The sequence below is a fragment of the Gracilinanus agilis genome, chromosome 1 (genome assembly GCF_016433145.1).
Source record: "Gracilinanus agilis isolate LMUSP501 chromosome 1, AgileGrace, whole genome shotgun sequence".
Lineage (NCBI taxonomy): Eukaryota > Metazoa > Chordata > Mammalia > Didelphimorphia > Didelphidae > Gracilinanus > Gracilinanus agilis.
The window spans coordinates 254,954,624-254,978,865 of NC_058130.1; the positions used below are offsets into that span (position 1 = coordinate 254,954,624).

General features: G+C 36.4%; 2 protein-coding genes across 3 annotated transcripts in view; one reads left to right on the forward strand and one right to left on the reverse strand.

The window, feature by feature from the left end:
* The window catches only part of GLIPR2 (GLI pathogenesis related 2), a 77,902-nt gene that overhangs the window by 10,579 nt on the left and 43,081 nt on the right, over nucleotides 1-24,242 (reverse strand). For both annotated transcript variants that reach the window (XM_044661086.1, XM_044661098.1), the window contains 2 exons: nucleotides 17,656-17,764; nucleotides 17,165-17,268 (listed from right to left, as the gene is read on the reverse strand). In XM_044661086.1, coding sequence (XP_044517021.1) covers nucleotides 17,165-17,268; nucleotides 17,656-17,764 — 213 coding nt within the window. The remainder of the gene's footprint in view (nucleotides 1-17,164; nucleotides 17,269-17,655; nucleotides 17,765-24,242) is intronic.
* Nucleotides 4,138-4,563, forward strand: LOC123235059 (60S ribosomal protein L34). The gene has a single exon (XM_044661110.1). The coding sequence runs from the start codon at nucleotides 4,159-4,161 to the stop codon at nucleotides 4,510-4,512; it is 354 nt and encodes a 117-aa protein (XP_044517045.1). The 5' UTR covers nucleotides 4,138-4,158; the 3' UTR covers nucleotides 4,513-4,563.

The following is a 24,242-nucleotide window of genomic DNA, read 5'->3' on the forward strand; positions in this document are numbered from 1 at the left end:
AGGGTGAAAGGTATGGGGGGTGAGGGGAAGGTCCAGGTATGCTGAACAGACATCACACTGAGTATACCCAGGTAAAGTGTGGTTTCTGAGATGTGAGGGACCTACTGGCTAAGGTCACTCTCAAGGAAGCAGGGTCCTTAGTTGCAGTACCAGGGCAGAGAGGAGAGAGAGCACTTGCAGCCACCTGGTAACCAGGGGAGTAAAAGCATTTGCTTACAGTGGCCGCATTGCCAGAGGCCCTGGTCAAGGTTTAGGGGGCAGAGAGGTGTACCTGAGGTCACTCGAAGACTGGGGTATGAATTGAGGGAGCAGGTACCACACTTAGCACTGGATTATAGAAATTGGAAGAACTAAGAGGTCAAGAGCTCCCAGATGGGGCTCAGGAAATAGCATAAAAAAACCTGAAATTGGAAACATCTTCCTTCATACCCTGGGAACAGAGCCCAACTCTAGCATAAAACTAACAGTTAAGCTCATCAGCTGCTAAAATGAAAAAAAAAAGTGAGTGAGAAAAAAAGAAAGAACTCAATCATAATTAGCTACTATGATGATAGAGAAGACCAGGATTCAAATTCAGAAGACGCCTACTTCTAAACATCAAAGAAAAATGTAAAATGGCTACAAGTCCAAAAAGTGTTTTTGGAAGGACTTAAAAAACCAATTGATAGAGTTTGAGAAAAAACTAGGAAAAAAATAAGAGCAATGCAGAAAATCAAGAAAATTATTTTTAAAAGGGCAACCACTTTGGAAAAGGAGATCCAAAAACTCACTGAAGAAAATAATTCACTAAAAATTAGGAGTGGGCAATGGGAAGGTAATGACTACTTCTTAAATTCTTATCTTTTGTTTTGGTATCAGTTCTATGATAGAAAAGCAGAAAAGCCTAGGCAAGGAGTTAAGTGATTTGCCCAGAGTCACACAGCTAGAAAGTGGGAGAAGTCCTTCCAACTCTAAGCCTGGCACTCTATCCACTGTGCTACCTAGCTGAAGCTAATGACTTCTTTTTATGTTGTTGAAGTTAATGACTTCTTAAGACAACAAGAAATAATAAAGCAAAATCAAAAGAATGAAAAAATAGAAGAGGATATGGAAACATCTTATTTTTTAAAAACTGACTTGGAAGATAGACCCAGGAATCACAATATAAGAATTGTTGGATTACTAAAAAGTTATGATCATAAAAAAGTTTAGATACTATATATATACTTCAAGAAATTTTTTTTGGGTTAGCATCAGTCCCAGAAGTTATTCTTAAATTTTTTAAAATTCAAAGATATTTTATTTTTCCAATTACACATAATAACAATTTTCAAAATGTTTTCCAAAATTATAAGATCCAAATTCTCTCTCTTCCTCCCTCCCCTCCCCTCTCTCAGGGATGGTAAGTGATTTGATCTGGGTTATACATGTATCATCATGCAAAATATACTTCCATATTGGTCATTGTTATAAAAGAATACTCATAAAAAACTAAAACTCCAAAATAAAACCATAAACTAATGTGGAAAGTACTTACTTCAAGAAATTATTAAGAAAAATTGCTTGGAAGTTTTAGAACTAAAGGGTAAAATAGAAATGGAAAGAAACTACCCAAAGAAACCCTAAGAAGAAAACTCACAGGAAGATTATTGCTAAATTCTGTAGCTCCCAGATTAAGGAGAAAATAACATAAGCAAACAGGAAAAAAACTCAATTTTAATACTATGGAGCTTCAGTCAGAATAACATAAAACTTAGCTGACTCAAAATAAAAGGAATGAAGGGCATGGAAACAATATTTCAAAGAGCAAAGGAGATGGGTTTACAACCAAGAATCATCTACCCAGCAAAGCTGAGCATAATTATACAAGGGGAAAAAAACCCAAATATTTAATGAATTAAATAACTTTCAGCTATTCTTGAAGACCAGAATGTAGTAGAAAATTTGATCTATAAGAATCAGAAGAAACATAAGAAGGTAAACATGAAAGACCAATTATACAGGATTCAATAAGGTCAAACTAGTTTACTTATATGGGAAAACAATATCTATAACCCTTAAAAATGTTATCACTACTTGGGTAGTTTGAAAAAAAACATATTTAGACAGAAGACTTGAGGACAAGTTGAATATAATGGAATGAGCAAATAATAAAGTAAAAAAGGGCAAGAAGAGGTAAAATGTAACAATTATCTCATACAAAAGGATGAATGGAGGAACAGTTACAATCATGGGGAGAAGAGGGTAGAATGTCAGTGTTAGAACCCTATTCTTTTTTTAACTTAAAAAAATTTTTTTCAAGTCTACGTATAAACAAATTTTAACAATTGCTGATATTTTGTGATATTCTCCCCCTGCCTGCGGAAGGAAATGGTATAATATAGGTTATTCCAGGGCTTTCAAGCAATACTTATTTCCATATTTCTCATGCTGTAAAGGAAGACAAATGTCACACATAAAAGAAAAAATGCATGAAGAAAATAAAATGAAAAATGGAATGCTTTGACCTACAACAATTCCTTCTTTGGTCGTGGGTAGCATTTTTCATCATGAGTCCCTTGGGGTTATCTTGGAAACTTGCACTGCTAGTAACAGTTTAATCTTTCAAAGTTGATCACTGTTATATTTCTGTTACTATATATAGTGCTCTTCTGGTTCTGTTCATTTCACTTTGTATCAGATCATTTAAGTCTTTCCAGGTTTTTCTAAACTCATTCTGTTCATCATTTTTTATTATGCAGTAGTATATTCCATTATAACCATATGCCACAGCATTACTGGGTCAGAGGGTAATAATTCAAAGTTTTATGGCCCTTTGGGTGTGGTTCCAGATTGCTCTCCAAAATGGTTGTATTCATAGAACCCTATTCTCATCAGATCTGGGTCATAGATCTAGAAGAGTAAAAGTCTTCTTAACTTACAGAGAACCAGGAGAGTGAGGGGATAGCATAAGGGAGGGACTCTTAGGGGTTGTAGATTAAGAGAAAAAAGGCAAGAGGATAAGACTGAGGGAGATATTCTTAGAAGGAAGTCTGTCTTAAGAAATAGGAAAGCAAGGAGAGAGGATAAGAGAGGAACTCTTTCTAATGTTGGAGAGAATAAGGGGGAACCTTAAGAAGGGCAGGTTTATTTAGAACAAGAAGGGCAAGGAGAAAGGAGAAGGGAGGGACTCATAGAAGGAGTACTGATTAGGTAAGTAGTAGTCAGAAGAATATTAGACTTCTGAAGAAAGATAGGAGAAAAAAAAGAGGAGAAAACGATGAACAGTGAGGAGAAATAGAATGGAAGGAATACATAACTGGTAATCATAATTTTGAATGTGAATAGGATGAATTTACTCTTAAAGTAGAAACAGCAGAACAGATCAAAACCCCAAACCCAACAATATGTTGTTTGTAAGAAACCCATTTAAAAATGAGAGATGCATAAATAAAAATAAAGGGCTGGAGAAGACCATACTATGCTTCAGATGATGCAAAAAAGTCAGGGGCAAGTGGAATTGCTTGTCAGCTCTAGGAGGGGGAAGGGAAGCAGGGAGGGAAAGAAAATGAATCAAGTAAGCATGGAAAAATATTTTTAAAATTAAAAATTTAAAAAAGTCAGTGGTAGCAATAAGAATTTCAGACAAAGTTAAAGATTAAATAGATTTAATTAAAAGACAAACAGGAAAACTATATTATGTTAAAGGGCACCATTGATAATGAGGCATTATTAATACTAAAACTATATGCATCAAATGTTATAGCATCCAGATTTTTAAAGGAAAAGGTAAATGTTTAAATGAGTTATAGGTGGAAATAGCAAAATAATAATAATGGGGGACCTCAACTTTCACCTCTTAGAATTAGATAAATCCAAACAAAAAATAAATAAGAAAGAAGTCAAGGAAATGAATTATCTTATCTTTGATAAACTAAATATGACAGCTATCTGGAGAGAACCAAACAGAAATGGAAAGAAATATACCTTTTATTTTTAAGTAGACCATCGTATCTTTACAAAAATTGACCATATATTAGGGAGCAAAACTTTATAGCTAAATGCAGAAAATCAGAAATGTTAAATGCATCCTTTTCAGATGATAATGCAATGAAATTATATTTAGTATACACACTCAATAAAAATTAATTGGACCTTTTTTTTTCCCTCTTCCGGACGCCGAACTGACAGAAATTAAAAATGGTTCAGCGCCTGACATATCGCCGTAGGTTGTCCTACAATACAGCTTCCAACAAAACTCGACTGTCACGGACCCCAGGTAATAGAATTGTTTACCTCTATACCAAGAAAGTTGGAAAAGCACCCAAATCAGCTTGTGGTGTATGCCCAGGAAGACTTCGAGGTGTTCGTGCAGTGAGACCTAAAGTTCTGATGAGGCTCTCAAAGACAAAAAAGCATGTCAGCAGGGCTTATGGTGGCTCCATGTGTGCTAAATGTGTCCGTGACAGGATCAAGCGTGCTTTCCTGATTGAGGAGCAGAAAATTGTTGTGAAGGTGTTGAAGGCACAAGCGCAGAGTCAAAAAAGTAAATAAAAAGGATATGATTTTTTTCAACTAATAAAGAATTTAAAACATGAAAAAAAATTAATTGGAGACTAACAATATTACAGAATGAGTGAATTTGTTAAAGAAGTCATGGAAATACTAAATAATTTTATTAAAGAGAATGATAATAATGAGACATACTAAAACCTATGGGATACAGCAAAAGCAGTATATTAGAGGAAAATTTATATCTCTAAATGCTTATATCAATAAAAGAGAGAAAGAACAAATCAATGAATTGGGACTGCAATTAAAAAAATAGAAAAAGAACAAATTAAAAATCCCTAACTAAACACCAAATTCGAAAGCCTAAAAATTAAAGACAAGATTAATAAAATTAAATGTAAGAAAATCATTGAGTTAATAAATAAAACTAGGAGTTGGTTTTATGAAAAAAGACCCAACAACAACAAAATAGATAACTCACTGGTTAATGTTTTTAAAAAGAGAGAAGACTAAATCACTAGTATCAAAAATGAAAAGGGGAAATACACCACTGATGAAGATGAAATCAAAGCAATAATTAGGAATTATTTTGTCCAGTCATATGACAAAAGAATTTAACAATGTAAGAGAAATGGAAGGATATTTTAAAAAATATAAACTACTTAGACTAATAGAGGAGGAAATAGAATAACTTTTATTTTTTATTTTTATTACACAAAACACACTTCCATACTGATCACTGTTGTAAGAGCATACTTATACATAACCAAAATCCCCAAATAAAATCATACACTGATGTGAAAGATATACTTTGATTCGTATCCATCTGATTCCAACAGTTCATTCTCTGGAGGTGTATAGCTTTCCCTGTCATAAGTCTTTCAGGATTGTCCCAGATCATTGCATTGTTGAGAGGAGCTGAATTTTCACAGTTGATCATCATATAATATTGCAGTTATTGTGTATAATGTTCTCCCAGTTCTGCTTATTTTGTTCTGCATCAATTCTTGCAAATCTTTCCAGCTTTTTCTGATATCGTCTTGTTTATAATTTCTTATAGCACGATAGTATTCCATCACTAACATGTACCACAGTTTATTTAGTAAATCCTCAATTGGTGGACAACCCTTTAATTTCCAATTCTCCACTACAAAAAGAGCTGCTAATAAATATTTTTGTACAAGTAGGTTCTTCCCCCCCCCCCCACCTTTTTTAAAAATTATTTCTTAGGGATAAGACCCAGTAGTGTAATTACAGGATCAAAGGTTACGCACAGTTTTATAGCCCTCTGGTCATAGTTCCAAATTGCCCTCCAGAATGGTTGGATCAGTTCATAACTCCACCAACAACGTGCTACATCCCCTCCTACATTTATCACTTTCCTTTTCTGCCATATCAGCCAATCAAATAGGTGTGAAGTGGTACCTCAGAGTTGTTTTAATGTGCATTTTTCTAATCAAGAATGATTTAGGATAGTTTTTCCATACGATTATTGATGGCTTTGATTTCTTCATTTGAAAATTGTTCATATTCTTTGACCATTTGTCAACCAGGGAATGGCTTATATTATATGTGTACATAATATAAATTAGACTTATTAATTCTCTATGAATTTGAGAGATTACACTTTTATCAATTTGTTATAAAATATTCCCCCAGTTTGTTATTTCTCTTCTAATCTTGACTATGTTTAGTTTTGTTTGTACAAAAGCTTTTTAATTTAATATAATCAAAATTATCCTCTTTACATCTTAGAATGCTCTCTTTCTCTTATTTGGTCATAAATTCTTCTCTTCTCCAAAGATCTGCCAGGTAAACTATTGTGTGTTCCCCTAATTTGGTTACAGTATTACACTTTGTATCTAATCATAAATCAATTTTGACCATATGTTGGTATAGAGTGTGAGATATTGGTTTATATCTAGCTTCTGCCATACTTTTTTCCAATTTTCTCAGAAGATTTTGTTAGTGAGTTCTTATTCCAAAAGCTGGGATCTTTGGGTTTATCAAACACTAGGTTGTTAAGGTCATTTACCCCTGTATACTGTGTATCTAATCTATTCTATTTCTTAGCCAGTACCTGTTTTGATGATTGCTGCTATATATTGCAGTTTGAGATCCGGTACTGCTAGGCCCCCTTCCTTCACATTTTATATTAGTTCCCTTGATATTCTTGATCTTTTGTTGTTCCAGAAGAATTTTTATGATTTTTTCTATTTAGTAGTTTGATTGGTATGGCACTGAATAAGCAAATTAATTTAGGTAGAATTGTCATTTTTATTATATTAGCCTGGCCTACCTATGAGGAATTAATATTTTTCCAATTGTTTAGATCCGATTTATTTGTGTGAAAAGTGTTTTCTAATTGTGTTCATATAATTTCTGGGTTTGTCTTGACAAGTAGATTCCCAAGTGTTTTATACTGTCTAGAGTTATTTTAAAGGGAATTTAAACCTATCTCTTGCTGAACTTTGTTGGTAGAAATTTGTTTGTAGAAAACTTTGTTGTAGAAATACTGATGATTTATGTGGGTTTATTTTGTATGCTTTAACTTTATTTATTTATTTCAACCTTTTTTTTTTTTAGTCAATTTTCTAGGATTCTTTAAGTATACCATCATATTATCTGCAAAGAGTTATTTACATAGGCCCCAGCAATTTTCTTTTATATACTTTCTTGATTTCTTCGCTTGTTCATGCTTTTCAGAGAGGATCCAAAGATTTTAAAATTATCTTGCTTTTGTTTCCAGATGAATTGTTTTCTGATAGTACTTTATATTTTTTCCAAAATTTCCTTGTTCTAATTTTTTTTTTTTTTGCTGTTTCATGCATTTTTCAGGGATTCCATTACTTGGGCAAAGTCTTTCATCTTTTATTTTAAACTATTAAAATTTTTTTTCCTTCTCAAATTTAATTCATCTATAAATTATTTTTTAAATCTCATTTCTTAGTCACTTTTATAATCCTAAGGGCCAAACCATTTTTTCCTTCTAAGGCTATGTTTGTTGTTGTGGAGTTCTATTCTTCCTCTGGAATGAATTATATCTTTGATTTTCTCATAAGGAATAGGATAATATTTCTCCATTTTATTTAATGTCATTATTCATGTTTTAAGCCTTAGTTAGTTGTGTAGGTATTTTGTGCTCAAGGTAGTCCCATCCAGCTTGTATAAGTTGTGAAGGCCTTGTTTGGTCCTGTGCCCTATGTTATCTGGATGCTTCTGCCAGTGCTGATGTAGTAGACTGGGGTGATAATATAGGTCAGACCCTCTCTCTCAACCCATGTCATTGATCTTATGTCTCCTGGCTGATACACTGTGGACTCTTGCCTCAGCAAGATATCATGCTGGTTTTATGCTTTCATCACAGCATACTAGATGAAAATTAGCCATCTCCTGTGATGGCTTCTAATATTCTGAAGAGTATTTTGTCTTCCTATGCAGTGACCTAGAGATATTGGATCTGGTTTTAGGTGCTCAATTATTAGTTCAAGCTGAATTAAGATCTCATTCTTTGAAATATGGGATGGCTCCAGTTATGACTATGGGACCTAGGACTGCATTTCCTGGTTTGGCTCCTCTTTTTGCCTCTCCTGGTTTCCATGTTAACCTGAATTACAACGTGAGGCCAATTCCTTTCTCAGTATTTGTTGGCTTCTGTTTATTTATTTTTTATTTATTTATTTTTTACCTAAATGAAGATTACTTCTGTTTTTTTTTTTAAATCTTTGGTCTTTGGAGGGCTCATTTAAGATATCTGTTGGGGGTTCATGTGAGCTGATCTTTGGTATGATCTTTAATACTGCCATCTTTACTAGAGGATCAATCTCTCTTCAATATTAACAACTATTCATAAGTGATTAAAAAAATGCTGGATTAGGGTATGGAGGCGATCCCACTTCTTGAAGATTATTATGCTAACAGCAATGTTTCAGGAAATCCTACCAAACTGGAAAAGCCTTAAGTGACATGTTATGTTTCTGTCAATCAAAGACCAGCTTACCTAAGTTCAAAGAGAACCTTACCAGCATGAAGTTGGTCACCAGGGGATGAATATTTTCAGCCACAAAATTCTGCATATATTTTATATTTATTTTTGTACATGTTGTTTCCCACAATAGAATGAAAGTTCTCTAAGGAGAGGGACAATTTTTTCATTTTTGCCTTTGTGTACTCAGGACCTGGCACAAAGGAAATGTTTGATAAATGCTTGTTGAATTGAATTGTCTCCTAATTTGTAAAAGAAATACAATATGATTCTTGAATTACTAAAGTAATAGTGTCATGGACTATCATGTCCAAATGAAGGGCAGGCTGGGAATCTTATATAGTCAACCTGTGCCCTCAGATTCTGGGATATGAGAAAATTAATATTGAAGTGTATTATTTATTTATTAGGAATATGTGAAGTCATTTTCTCCTTAGCTTACCATGGCCAAACTGAAACAGCCTGCTTCTGAGTTAAGGTTACTCCAGCCTCTCCCTTTCTCCCTTCCTCTTCCACCCCACTCCCCAACTATCAAAACTGGGCTAGGATCTTTTGTCTTTTGTTAAGATCTTAAAAGGGTTAAAGGCAGGACTGATCAGCCATACTGAACTTTTTCCCATTTGAAAGTATGGTAGGGCTGGCATCTTCCTTACTGAGGCCAGAATCCACCTCCCCTGTGATGAAGTAATGAGGAGTTGAGGTCTCTAAATTCACCTCTTCATTAGCTATTTACCAATCAGAGACGTCTTGAGACGTCCCAAATGAGCTCTCAGTGTTTATAGATCTGTGTGAAGAAACTTCCTGGTCTTTGGTCATCAAGAGCATCACTGACTTACTAATTGATTGGTTAATGCTGGCCTAATCAATAAATTGATATTCTTTCAGTAAAGGGGGGAAAGTAGAGTCAAGACCACAGATTTTTTTTCTTCCCTCTTTCTCCCTCTAAGCCATCCAACATTTGGCTGGGAGTATTGTTAGAAACATATTTTCCTGCTTTCCCAAAAAGGTAGGCCGAAAAGATGGGATCAGGCTGAAACAAAGCTAGCATTTTTGTTAAACTCTTAAATAAAGCTAGCATTTCTTTTAAAATTCTGTTCTCTCAAGGCAGTGTGCCACTCTTGAGTTCTAGAACTAAGACTGAATTTCCTCAAGGTATTTTTTAATATGTAGATCACTTTTGTCTCTTCAGTCATTTCAACTTTTAATCTGTAGGTTATTGAGGCAGAATTAAGTTAGCAATTTTGAGCCATGTGGGAAGGACATGTCTTTATGGAAAAGCATCCCACAAGTTTTATAATCATAATGGGTTAGGCCTTATAACAAGAAGTTTTAAGTGGTAATGATTAAAATCTGTAATAACTTCAGCTGAGAATTTAGTTTAATTGCTTGTTAATTTTTTCCAATTTGTAAAGTTAAAGCTAGCAAGTATGTGACAATTTACTAATTTTGCTCTTACCACAGACTTAAACTACTGTATTATCATTTCTATTCAGCTGTATCACATTTTGATAGTATGCTAAAGATTATATGGTGCCTTTTTGCATAGCAATCCTGTAAGACAAATAGTAGAAGCATTATTATCATTTTACAGAGAATTAATCAGTAAATATTTATTAAATAACTCTAGGACATGGTGCTGGCCAGCCTACGGCACACATGCTGGAGCGGCTGCTCCCTTCCCCCTCTCCATGTGTGCTTGAGGACATTTCTCTCATTCTTTGGAAAGGAAGAAAAGTGAGCTATTGAAAATTAGCTTGACTAGTATAACCCCAGCCTTTAGGATGTATGTATGTATTGTGTTATTGGAATTTTGGGGTTCTTTGGGGTTCATTAAGCTTTAATATTTAGACATATGATATAAACTTCCTGTGGATGCTTAGGGGACTTGAAAACTATATTTCCCATGATTCAATGGGCTTCCTTCTTCCATGGTAACGTGAGCCAACATAAAGCGTAACTTGATTGAGACGCTCTCTTTTCCTGGAAGCAGCCAGGTGGGAAGGAGGTAATGGCTTGAGATTTGAATTAGATCTTATCAGGCGTGTGGCTATAACTATCAAAATGACTTTAAATAAACTATTAATACTTTTATCTATATCCATCTACATCCATATTATTTTTTAACAGCATGCAAAGATTCAATTGGAAACACCCCCCCCCCCCATATCCATAGCCACTTGCTTGTTGTAGTATAGTTAGAATTAAGTTGTTTGTTCCCTTGCTCCTCATTGCTTATTAGGCAACTGAAAATGCCCTGATTTCAGTAGTCTAGACTACCCAAATGCCTTACCCCTGGGAGATAGTCTCTCCACTAAGCTTCTCCCCAATGGCATCTGTCTCTCTTCTATGGTTGCCATCCTTGTACTGCAGTGTTTCTTTGGGGGAACAGCTACCCCCCACCCTTGGCCCTAGAGGACAGTAGAAGTTTTGGGGGTAGGTAGAGGGCAGAATCAGAAAAGGCTTCAGGCACATGGTGCTTGAGTTGAATCCTAAAGATAGAAGAGAAGGATTCTGTGAGGCAGGAATAAGGGCAAAATACATTAAAGATATTGTAGAGTCACTACAAAGACAGACTCATGTAAAGAGTAGAAGAGTAAATAGTGTCCAGTGAGTGGAACAAATAGTTTGGGGTGAAGTTGTATGGGACTTCAAAAGCTAAACAGAGGGGCAGCTGGGTGGCACAGTGGATAGAGAACCAGGCCTGGAGTCAGGAGGTTCTGGGTTCAAATCTGACCTCAGCTACTTCCTAGCTGTGACCCTGGGCAAATCACTTAACCCCAGTTGCCTTTTCCTTGCCACTTTTCTGTCTTAGAATTCATACTAAGGTTGAAGGTAAGGGTTATTTAAGAAAAAAAATGCTAACCAGAGAGGTTTATATTTTATCCTAGAAGTAAGTAATATAACGTCACTAGAGGGGGCTTTCACTGCCAAGATGGCAGAAAAAGGAAGCCACCCTCTTCAGCCCTCCCAAATTCCCTTCTAAATAACACTAAATGAAAGTCTCACACAAAACAGTGAAGTAGAAAATCGGCTTACCAGACTGGAACTATCTGAAAGACTGGAGTAAGAAGTCTGTCTCCCTCTGGTGGGAGGGGAGCAAAGTCCCAGCAGGCAGAGCAGCAAGGGCAGACCACACCCCTAAGCAGTGAGGCCCCAATCTGATGCAAGCCTCCTACAGGCTCCACCCTGGGGTCAGCCAGCAGAGAGGCTCCACCCCTAGGGGCTGGGCAGCAGTAAGACTCAACCCCAGGGCCAATTAGAACTGAGTTTTTGCCTCTGGGGGCTGGTCAACAGCAAAGCTCCACCCCTTGGGGTTGACCAGTAGCAAAGCTCCACCCCCAGAACTGTTCAGTATTCTCTATGTAACTGTCCAGCAGGGAGACTGCTTTCAATTGAAGGCAGCAGTGAAGACTTCCCAACAGTGCAAGCCAGCAGGAAGATCTCCTCTTAGTGAAAACCAGCACAAACTTAGATCCCAAGGAAGAGTGCAAACCAAACCAAAGCCCCAAGCTTCAGTAAAAGAAATGTGGGATATCTCACTCTCCAATTCACAAACAGGACTTGCTTGACTTTATTATACAGTAAAAAAAAAAAAAAAAAAAAAAAAACAGAACTGCAAAATAAACTGATAAATATGAACAGGAACATTTGGATTTGTTGAAACTTTTTAGGTAAAGGTGGGTCACCTCACAGTAGGCATGAACAGGCAAAGAAAGTATGGCGTATCCAGACAAAATGCAGGGGCTAGCAATCTGAGGTGGATCTGATCTAAATAAGGCTTTTGGAGAACCGAGGAAGTGGGATGAAGTTGGAAGACACAGAGAAGTAGCCTGAATTGTGGACCAATTCAAGATCAGTTCTATAAACCTTTTCCAACCCTAAATTTCTTCTTTGCTCTTTTTTATATTTTTGTTCTAATTGCTGTAAATTGGTCTTTTAGTGAACTGGGAGCTAGCTAGTTCTCCACTATTTAGGCTTTCCACAATTATCCTTTGCTTCATTGTCTTTTAGCAGGAATTCTTTGCTTTTGTCTGTCATTGCTTATTAATACTCCTAACTAAGGAGTAAATAAAAGAGCTTATTAAGAAAATGATATTTCTTTAAGTTGTTAATAGTTTTGAGAAAACAACAACAAAATGATGATCATAAAGAGTTATTACAGTGATAGGGAAGTACAAGACATACACTCAGAAGATAACAATATGCTGCAAACAAAGCCTTAAAGAAAAGTGACATTTGGGCCAAGGCCCAAAAAGAATTCCTGAAAATTTAAAAATGAGATAACAAGAAAAGAACTCCTTTCACAGTAGAATAGACCAAATGGAAAAGAAGGAAGAAAAATTTACTGAAGAAAAGAAGTTTTTAAAATAGAATTGGACAAATGGAAAATAAAATCTCACTGAAGAAAATAATTTCTTAAAAATGAGAATTGGGCAAATAGAAACTAATGACTCCATGAAATAGGAAAGAATCAAAGAAAGTCAAAAGAATGAAAATAATAGAAGAAAATGTGAAATATCTCACTGGAAAAACAAACTGACCTGGAAAATCAATCAAACTAATAATTTAAGAATTATTGAACTACCTAAAAGCCATGACATCTGCTAGAGCCTAGACATCATCTTTAAGAAATTATTAAGGAAAATTGTTCTGATATTCTAGAACCAGAGGGGAAGAAACCCCCCAGAAATTGAAAGAATTCACCAATCACTTCCAGAAAAAGATCCTAATGGGAACTCCTAGGAATATTATAGCCAAATTCCAGAGCTTTCAAATCAAGGCGAAAATATTGCAAACAGTCAGAAAGAAACAATTCAAATATTGTGGAGCCACAGTCAAGACAACACAAGATTTAGCAGGTTTTACATTAAAGGAGTAGAGCACTTGGAATATAATATTCCAGAAGGCAAAGGAACAAGGATTACAACCAAGAATCATCTTCCCAGCAAAATGGAATATACTCCTCAGGGGAAAAAGTGAGCATTCAATGAAATAGAAGACTTTCACATATTCCTGATGAAGAGAGAGCTGAAAAGAAAATTTGACTTTCAAATACAAGACTCAAGAGAAGCATAAAAAGGTAAACAGTAAAGAGAAATCATGAGGGATTCAATAAGGTTAAATTATTTACATTCCTACATGGGAAGATGATACATGTAACACCTAAGAACTTTATTATTGTTAGGATAGTTAAAAGCAGTTTACTTATTCAGGGTTTGTGGCACATAAGTTATTCTCAACCTGGTTTAGTTCATCTGCCAAAATGGTTTACTAGTGTATAGTCTCAGTACTGGTAACCTCACCTTGTTTGCTAAGCACTGGAACTTGCAAACCTGAAGAATACCACTAGAATCTGCCAGTGAAGGGCCCTAGGGACAGCTGGCATTGGCCCCAGAGAACCCTGCTTGGCCCACAGCTGGGGATCAAAGGAGTGGACACCACAGAGTCTAGGTGCTATGGCCCTAAGGGCAGAAACTCAAACTTTGCTGCTAAAAAACAAGTGTTTTTTGGAGATGTAAGGAACATGGACCAGACACATATTCTATTCAAGGTTGTGGTTGTAGGGAGAGAAGGAATAAGGAAGGAGAATACACTGGTAAGTATGGTTGATAAGGGACTCTTAACATCATCAGCTGTGGACTCTCCCAGGATAGTGGGGTTCCTGGCTGTTGTTGCCAAAGGGGTAGGTGGACTGTCTACTTGCAATTGTAGTGGCAGAACTTCCCTGGGCTCTTCTGAGGTCAGCCACAGAGTGGGGGTCCAGGAGTACATCTGATCCTGGACTATAAAAACTGAAATAACTAAAAAGGACTCAGGAAAAAACAAACACAAAAAAAATCCTGAAACTGGAGGTAATATATTCCAACACACTAGGAATGCTGGGACTCGCAATAATTAGGTCTACTGACTTGGCTGCTAAAATAAAAATACATGAATATAAATGAGCAAGCAAAGGAGAAAGAACCCAACTATTGATAGCTATTATGGGGACAGAGAAGACCTTGGCTCAAACTCAGAGGACAGAGTATGGCTGCTGTGGATGCTACAGCTTCTTGGAGCCACAGGTAAGAGTTGAGTGCCAAGTGGACACCAAAAAGGGCTTAGGAAGCTGTCACATCAGAATTGCTAATCCTTCTTGAACAATGCATAAAACCATCTTAGCAGATAGGCTAAACCAGGCTGAGGGTAACCAACAGGCCTCAAAACCACTCAAACTCAAATTAGTGGGAATGTCTACCACAAGCAAGTGAAAATTTCCCCTGGCAAAATGGACAAATTGTTACAATTCATTCCAATAGTTAATGTAGGCACTGTGGAGTTCTTAGAGCTTGCTCAGACATGGAAAATACCAAGGTCATTACTGTATTCTAGTTCATTGCCAGCTATTTTGACTTTTGTCCTGCCATTGGATTTTGATGACTCTGGAAGAGAGAGTAAGGCCATTGACTTAATGCAACTCTGTCTCACTTAAATCCAACTCATGGTTAAATCAACCCATCCTGCTTGTGATGTCATTGGCCCTCTTTGAAAACAAAGGTTGAACGATGATCAATTGTGAAAGATGTGACTACTCTGATCAATACAACGATCAGACAATTACAAAGGACTCATGATGAAAAATGTACCCCCAGAGAGAGAAATGATGAACTCTGTGTGCAAATTAAAGCATAATTTTTTCATTTTTTTGGAAATATGGTTAATATGGAAATGTTTTGCATGATTCCACATGTATAACTGATATCATATTGCCTAGCTCCTCAGTTGATTGGGGAGATGGTGGGAGAGATGGAAAGAATTTAGAACTCAAAATTTAAAAAGAAAAGAATGGTTCAAAATAGATAATAAATAAAAAATTAAATATATATATGAATGAAATAGATTAGAATCTTATTTTCATAAGGAAATTCTGCAATTTTAAAAGGTTTTTGGTACTATACTGAAGATGAATTCTGAAATCTCATAAGGATTAAGAAATAGTGTAGTACTATGTCAAGCAAGGAAGCTGGGTGGTGCAGTGGATAGAGTACTGGATCTGAAGTGAGAAAAAAGACTCATCTTCTTAAATTCAAATCCAGCCTCAGACACTTACTAGCTATATGACTGGGCAAGTCACTTAATCCTGTTTGTTTCAGTTCTTCATCTGTAAAATGAACTGGAGATGGAAATAGCAAACTGCTCCAGTATCTCTGCCAAGAAAAATCTCAGTGAGGTCACTAAGAGTTGGACATGACTAAACTGACTGAATAACATGTCTTAAGCAGCTCACCCTACTGTTTTCCTGGATGCTGTTAAATTATTCTTATTCTTCCTTTATGTTACCAAATTATTAGTAGAAATTGGAGAATTATAGAATCAGAAATTCAGAGCTAGAAGGGACCTTAGGGATTATTTAGTCAAGTCCCTCACTATATAAATGAGGAAAAACTAAAGTCCTAAAAAAAAGGTAATTTGTCAGTGTTTATATTGATCTTAGTCATTTTTTTCTGTTCCAAGTGTCAGTTTCCTTATCTGTAAAATCAGGCCTCTTCTAACTTTATTATTTATTAAAAATATTTTATACAGTAATTTATATAATATCTTATATACTATTTATAATATAACAATATAAATATTATTATTTAATATTCAAAATAGAGCCACTTTTACACATGTTTTTTTCAGTTGCAATATCTTACCAATCAATAAGAGATAATACCTGATAATTCCAGGAAAACATATCAGAAGATAATTATCTTTAGAGCTAGAGGGGGATTGCAGAAGTCATTGACTCGAATACTTTTATTTTGCAGTTGAGGAAACTGAGGTCCAGGGAGGATTAGTCATTTTCCAAGTTCTTCCTGATCCTAAGTCCAGGATGCTATCCAGTATACCATGGTGCTCCATCAAATGTAATTATATTTTAGTTTGGTGAACACAGACTAGGGAGGAGGGTGGCACAGCTTGTCATAGTGAACTTGCAGAACCTACAAAGCTAAGACGGGCAATCACACCATGTCATCAGTCAGACTCTTGGCATAAGAAGTCCCAGGGACAGGTTGCTAGGGCCTCTCAGATTTGGTAGATTTCTGAAGACCATCATGGTGCCTAACTGGCTCTAATTTGTTTCCATAAGGAGTCAAAGGGAGAGGCAGTCAGAGAATCTAAGTGCTTCTGTATCTCTGCTGTTAGGGCAAAATAAATCTCCTTTTGTTCATTGTTTAATGATTTGTGAGTGGCATTATTACTTCCTAACAGTGAACCTAAACTAAGAGGATAAGGGCCCCCATCAGCAATGGACAACTTAACCATTAACAAAATAGGTCCAGAGACTGGTGGTGGTTGTTTGCTGCTGCTGTCTGGTTGTTTTATTAGTGTCAGACTCTTTGTGACCCTGTTTGGGGTTTCATTGGCAAAGAAACTGGAGTAGTTTGCCATTTCCTTCTTCAGCTCATTTTACAGGTTTGCATGTTTATACCATGAGCTGGGTTGTGGTTTGAAGTATAGATGAATAGATTTACAATAGAGCAGGTGAGACAAAATTCAACCCAAAGAGGCATGTATGAAAAAAACAAACAAAACTTGAGTATAAATCAACTGTTAGGGGAAAAAACACAAGATTTTAAACATATGCATATCTACATCCCATAAAAAAAGAAGTAGGGAAATTTCAGAGATCTGAATTTAGAGTGTAGTAATTCTGACAGGAGAATATAAAAGAACCAAACATACCTGGTTGATCATAGGAAGCCCATGATAGATTTTCTCCACAATTTCCCCTACTGGATTCTGAGCTATGTTTGAGAACCTTTGTGGTAGCCAGTGCATCTGCATACCTAGCAAAGAAACTCACAGCATTTACTAAAATTATAAGTAGAAATAAATGAACCTTAATCAAATTTCTGAATGCTCCCTTGCATAAAATATGCTTATATCTAAATCTTGAAATTATATTATCACAAAATCCAATTTGTTAAAAAAACAAAACAAAAGAAAGCAAATGTCCTATATTATCACAAAATCCAATTTGTTAAAAAAAAAAACAAAAGAAAGCAAATGTCCTCCCTAATTGAAAAGGACAATAGGAAAACAGCATTTTTATAAAAGGAAATATTATGCAAACTCTTAGAGAACATAATCACAGAGGATACCTAGGTGCCAAGTACTTTCAGAAAGGCAGAAAAAAAATTTCATAATCTCTTAAGTGTTAAAAATTGACTCACTGTTGTGCATCATGGTTCAGTTTCTGGCAGATTTTTATCGGAGGGCAGCCATGTTTCTGTCTGTAGTCATTGTGAGATTTTAAGATACTTTTAGCAAACATCTTTGAATCTGAAACAATTTAAATCATTGAAATATTCCATTAAATATTGTTGAAAGGTAGTTAAAAAGTACCATAACCAAAATTATTAGTCTAAGAGTAGTTTGACTACTAATTGGCAGAAATCTTGAGATTTGTACTTCAGAGGGACAAGCATTCCTTTCTCAGTCTTGAAAGTTATATGGCATTGTTACAATCTTTGAAATGGAGAGCATAAATGAGTCAAACTCTGGAGTTCTTTTTTTTTTTTTTAAACCTTTAACTTCTGTGTATTGGCTCCTTGGTGGAAGGGTGGTAAGGGTGGGCAATGGGGGTCAAGTGACTTGCCCAGGGTCACACAGCTGGGAAGTGTCTGAGGCCGGATTTGAACCTAGGACCTCCCATCTCTAGGCCTGGCTCTCAATCCACAGAGCTACCCAGCTGCCCCCTCTGGAGTTCTTTAAGAAACAGAAGTTGGGGGCAGTGAGGTACCACAGTGGTTAGAGTGCCACACCTGGAGTTGGTAGGACCTGGGTTCAAATTTGACCTCAGACACCTCCTAGCTGTGTGACCCTAGGCAAGCAAGTCACTTAACCCCATTTGCTTAGTCCTTCACCTTTTGTCTTGGAGTTGTTATTAAGACAGAAAGTAAAGGTTAAAACAAAACAAAAAAGAAACAGAGTTTGGAGAGACAGACCAAGAGCAGGGGAAGAAGAGAACTCCAAAGCTGAGCAGCAGCAGCAATGGAATCAACTTCCACTGCCCTGCCAGGGACTTACATGAGCAAAGCAGGAAAGAATCATTGGTAGCAGGAGATAAGGGAAAGAGAGCAGGGCTAAGCTGTGACAAGATCAGAAGCAACTACAAGCTTTTCTGAGCATTATACTTAGTCTAAAGCCACCAGTTTTGCCCATCTTTTCAAGGACAGAGGGAAGTTTCAAGAAAAGGGCTGCTCCTTCTCTAACTTTCCCTCTTGGGACCTGTTTATTTCCAGGTACTATATAATACTTTTCTTACTTCTTTACCCAAATGTTGCCAGTAACCTGAATTTTGCCTCAAACATAGAGTCCAAGTAACTTAAGAGATAAATCTAAATTGAAAGCAGGGCAGAAAGCCAGACTTCTGGCTGGCTGTCATAACTGGGGTCTATGAGCTATTGTGATTATTTCCCTAACTTTCATTTAATATAAACTTCATAAAACAGAGAGGAATGGGTGGATCTGCTAGTTCACTGCACTGAACCTAAGATAAAAACAGCAGTAAGCTGTTTTAACAGGGTGTGGCTGATTAAATCTCCCCAGGCAGAAGAAACAGTACCAAAAACTATCAGCTAGCAAACAATCTTCAATGCCATTATTATCTACACCCACCAATGTTACTCTACCATATAACATTTTGAAACAAATCACCATTAGAAAAATGGATACATTCAGAAGAAGAATACAGTCAAGACAAAATGCTCTAAATCATTATTGATCAGAGAAATGCAAATTAAAACAACTCTGAGGTACTACCTTACACTTATCAGACCAGTTAATATGACAGAAAATGAAAATGACAACTGTTGGAGGTAATATGGAAAAATAAAGACATCAATGTGGAGTTGTGAACTGATTAAACCATTCTGGAGAGCAATTTGGAACTCAATGTCCAAAGGGACAACTGCATAGATACTTTTGCCTCAATAATACCACAATTAGGTCTGTGCCCCAAGGAGACAGAAAAGGGAGGGAGCAACTAGGTGGCTCAGTGGATTGAGATGTGTGACCCTGTTCAAGTCACTTAACCACCATTGCTTAGTCCTTGCCAGTCTTCCGCCTTGGAACCAATATACAATATTGATTCTGAGATGGAAGGTAAGGGTTTGAAAAAAAAAAGGGGGGAAAAAGACCTGTATGTACAAAAATTTTATAGCAAAGCAACTCTTTTTGTGGTAGCAAAGAATTAGAAATTGAAGGGATGCTCATCAATTGAAGAATAGCTGAACAAATTGCAGTATATGATTATAATGGAATACATTTGGGGTTTATAAGAAATGAAAAGCAAGATGATTTCAGAAAATCTTGGAAAGATTTACATGAACTGATAGAAAGTGAAGTGAACAGAGCCAAAAAAAAATTTACACATAGTAACAGCAATACTGTGTGATAATCAACTGTGAATTACTTGTTTATTCTCATCAATATAATGATTTAAGAAGATTTAGAAGGATTTATGATGAAAAATATCCACTTTCAGAGAAAGGACTGATAAGAGTCAATGCAGATCAAAGAAAATTTTTTTCACTTTATTTTTCTTTCCTCTTTTTTTTTTTTTTTTTTTGGTTTCGTGTTCTCTTTAGAAACATGGCTAATTTGGAAACATGCTTTGTATAAATGCACACATATAATCTATATAAAAATGCTTGCCTTTTTAAAGAAGGGGAAAGCCAGGAGGGAATTTGGAATTCCAAAATTATAAAAAAATGAATATTAAAAATTTGTACATGCTATCAAGAAAAAAATAAAATAAAAATATTCTTTAAAAAAAGATGGCTACTCATGCAATTTGGAGATCACCTTCACCTTGCACTGGCATCTTTAGTTGACAACATGGTTCATGCTCCTCATCCCACCTCAAACAATTTTTAAAGGCTATTTCTCTTCAAGAGATTATGGGAGGGAGAAGAACTGAGAATGGTGAAGAGATAGAAAATTAATATTAGAGTCGAGCTTTCCCTTTCACACACCTCCTCAACAACGATCTAGAGTGTACCAGACTGAATTATGAATGGGACAGATAAGAAGTCACAGTGAACCTTTTTCCCATCTCAAGGTGGCTTAGGGAGATGGGTAGAGAGAAATGGGAAGGTGGTCTGACCAGGAGCACCACAGTCCCAGGAGGGAGCATTTTAGTGTCCAACTACTCAGAGGCAGCCAAGACAGAGCACTAGAAAAAGATCCCAGAGATCTCTGAGTAAGCATTATGTGAAGGAATGGGTGCCATCTCGCAGTGCTACAGTCCACTACTTAAGTGACAAGTCACAGATCTAGGGCACAGAGAAATGTCCTTGCATACCATCTGAATACCAAACACATCCTGGAAAGCACATGGTAGCTCCTGATCCCAGAAAAAGAGCACAACCTCCCAGGCCAAAAGGGAGCATGCAGTTCTGTCACTCTGAACATATAGAGCGGTGATGGCAAACCACTGACACATGTAGCCATTTTCAATGATACGTGGCCGAAGTATGGGGCCGCATGTCGAGGATGAAACATTTGCTGTGATGTAGTGTAGACACTTTGTGCACTATAGATGACAATTCTACCTATATTAATTTACCTATTTTGGTTTATTAAATACAGTTATATATTACAATTATACATTTTTGTTATTTAAACTATAAATATCGTGAAATTATGGTTTTTTTTTCCTTGAAGTGACGCACCACCGGAGTTATGGCTTGGTTTTCCAGATATTCCCTTTAGGTCAAGTAATGGAGGCTGAACAAGCTTGACTAGTCCAGGGCTAAATTGGTAGATAGATAGGAATTAATCCCACTGAGATTAGCAACTTCAACTGTTTAAGACTATTCCTCTAAACCTTGAGATGTGAAGGTTCAAGTTGTCTTCAATACAGCAAACTTGCTCTCAGGATAAAAGCTGCACTTTCTATATGTCCTTACCACTCTTCTGCCTTCGAACCAATACACAATATTGATTCTGAGATGGAAGGTAAAGGTAAATACACCTACACACACAGCTGGGTACAGAAATACATATTCAACAAGGAAATAAAGAAAGGGGTAAAAGGAAAAGCAGGGAAGAAAAGGGATGGTACATTAAAGCAATCAGTATTCAGAAGCAAAATAAACTCTTAAAGAGAGGCAGAGAAGAATAAAGAATAAAGAAAGTATAAGGAAACAGGATGGAGGGAAATACATAGCTAGCAACCATAACTGTAAAGGTGAATGGTATGAACTTATCCATCTTAAATAGAAAAGGATAACAGAATGGATTAGAAAGAAGAGGTTAAGACTTCTTTTTTAGAAACTCTGGCTAACAGAATCTCAGTTATTACAATTCACGAGTAATAAAAGTAGAATTTAAGCTGGGCCTTCATCAATATGTAGGATTTGGTTAAGTAGAAAGGTATTTGAAGTAGGGGAATAGACAAAACATATTTTATTTTTTTAAACCCTTATCTTCTGTCTTGGAGTCAATAGGCTTCAAGGCAGAAGAGTGGTAAGGGCTAGGCAATGAGGTTTAAGTGACTTGCCCAGGGTCACACAGCTGGGAAGTGTCTGAGACCAGATTTGAACCTAGGACCTCCTGTCTGTAGGTCTGGCTCTCAATCCACTGAGCTACCCAGCTGCCCTTTTTAAAAGATAAGTAAGAAGGCCAGTCTGACTGTATCCTAGCATTTGCTTTAAAGGTAAAGAGAAATAACATTGGATAAAGGAAAGGACAAATTATACAAGACCTTGAATCTCTATGCTAAAGAGTTTGCTTCAAACTAATGGTACCATTTAATATTTTTCAAAGTAGGAAAATAATATGATAAATGTGATTTTTTAAAGGAAGATTAACCTGATAGATAAGTAAGGCAGATTAGAACCAATGCCATAACTAGGTGCAATAGTGTTTGGTGGTGGTGAATCTGTAGTGCTGGTGACCCAGAGGGCAGTTCTTCTATGGGTATAGTGAACACTCTATTCCTGAGATTGTTGAACCTTTGCAACTATTGGGATTTAGGGAAAAGGTGGTCCCAGAGAGGGACACAATGGTGATAGAACTGGGGGTGAGGTGGAGGTAGCAGCTATGACTTTCTATGGCATTTGCCAATCGAAGGCTATGAAGGAAGATGCAGGGATGGTGGTCACTATGAAGAGGAGGGGATAGGTCCCTAAATGTTGGTGCCTTAGACAAAGTCTTGTTACCTCATGCTAGTTTACCTTACCACTTTGATTACTGTGGGTAAAATTTAGAGACAAATAGACTAGATAGGCAATTTAATAGTCCATAATCATTTTACCAATCCAGGAATTAGTTAAGAAGACCTAGACTAGGTTACTGGCATTGGGAATGGTGGATCAAATGCCAAAACTTTTGTGAAGAAAGAATTGATAGGACTTTTAAAATAATTATATATTACATATGGGGAAAGGGAAGAGTCAGGTAGCTATCATGTTTTTGAATTTAGGTGACTGTGTGAATAGTAGTATCACTAAAGAGGCCAAGTTAGGAAAGGCAGAGAAGTTTTGGGAATAAAGTGATGGATTTTGAACTGAATACAGTGAACTTTAAGTAACAGCAGAGCATCCAAACAGAAATGCTCACCAGACAAACGAAAAAGGGATCGGTATGAAGATCAGAGATTAGGGCTGGAAATGCACGTTTGAAAACCATGAGGCTAATTAAAACCACAGGAGAGAAGACATTCTCAGGGGAACTGAGTATTAAAGAAGAGTTAAGTGCCCAAATATGAATGTAGGGGATGATCCAGATAGAAGGAAGAGAAACCAGTAAAATAAAGAGTGGAATGAACAAAGAGAACTAGTCTAATGCTTCCATGAAAGTGAAGAAAGGAAACAATTTAGAGGAAAAGGTGATTCTATCAAATGCTACATAGAAGGCAAGCTAAAGGACTGTCTGGAATAAATTTTCAACCTCTGAAAATGATTTCACTGTTTGGGGGGGACAGTGGAGAAATACCAGGAGGTGGAGAACCTGATGGCTAGGATAAGGAGACCATGGGTAATCAAGAAATAGCAGAGAAACACAGTGTCCAGAATGAAGGAGATTAAAGTCCCACACTGTACTCTGCTCTGGTCAGGCCACATCTCTAGTTTTGTCTCCATTTCTAGCTCAGTCAGTCAGTGGCATCCAGGACTTGTGGGAGAACTGAAGACTGAGCCATTGATGCTCAGTTAGAGGAACTGAGAGTGTTTAAGTTATTTAGCCAGGGATGAGTTAGCTGTCAGATATTTGAAGGAAAAAAAAGGATTAGACCTGTTTTGCTTGGTCAAAGGGGGCATAAATAGAATAAGTATTTGTTAATAAAGTGTTTGTTGAATTGAATTAAATTGTTTAGAATAGCAGAGACAGATTTATTAAGGATTTGCTAACAATTAGTGCTATCTAAAGTGTAATGTAGGGAGTGGGTTTCTATTCACCAAAAGTCTTTAAACAGATCCTAAATGAGCATTTGTTAGAAATGTTGTAGAGGCCACTTTTGTTTGGTAAGTTGGACCAGACAATGTCTTCTTCCTGCCTTCAAGAAAAATACTTACAGAAAGTAGGAAGAGATAGATCCTATAATGAGAAACTTCAGTCATGTTATGAATAAAATTCCTTAAAGACCACATATTAATTTATAATTATTTATTAATAAAAGTTAGAGATAAAGAGAGAAAGGTGACACAGGCTGCCCTAACTAAAAAAACTGGGGCTAGGTATCAATGAGAAAAAAAAATACTGAAAATTTATTATAATTTTTTCAACCCCTTCATTTTACTGATTTAAAAAAACC

Excerpts from the sequence above, each read along its gene's own strand:
- LOC123235059 (XM_044661110.1), top strand. The coding sequence starts at position 4,159 with ATGGTTCAGCGCCTGACATATCGCCGTAGGTTGTCCTACAATACAGCT.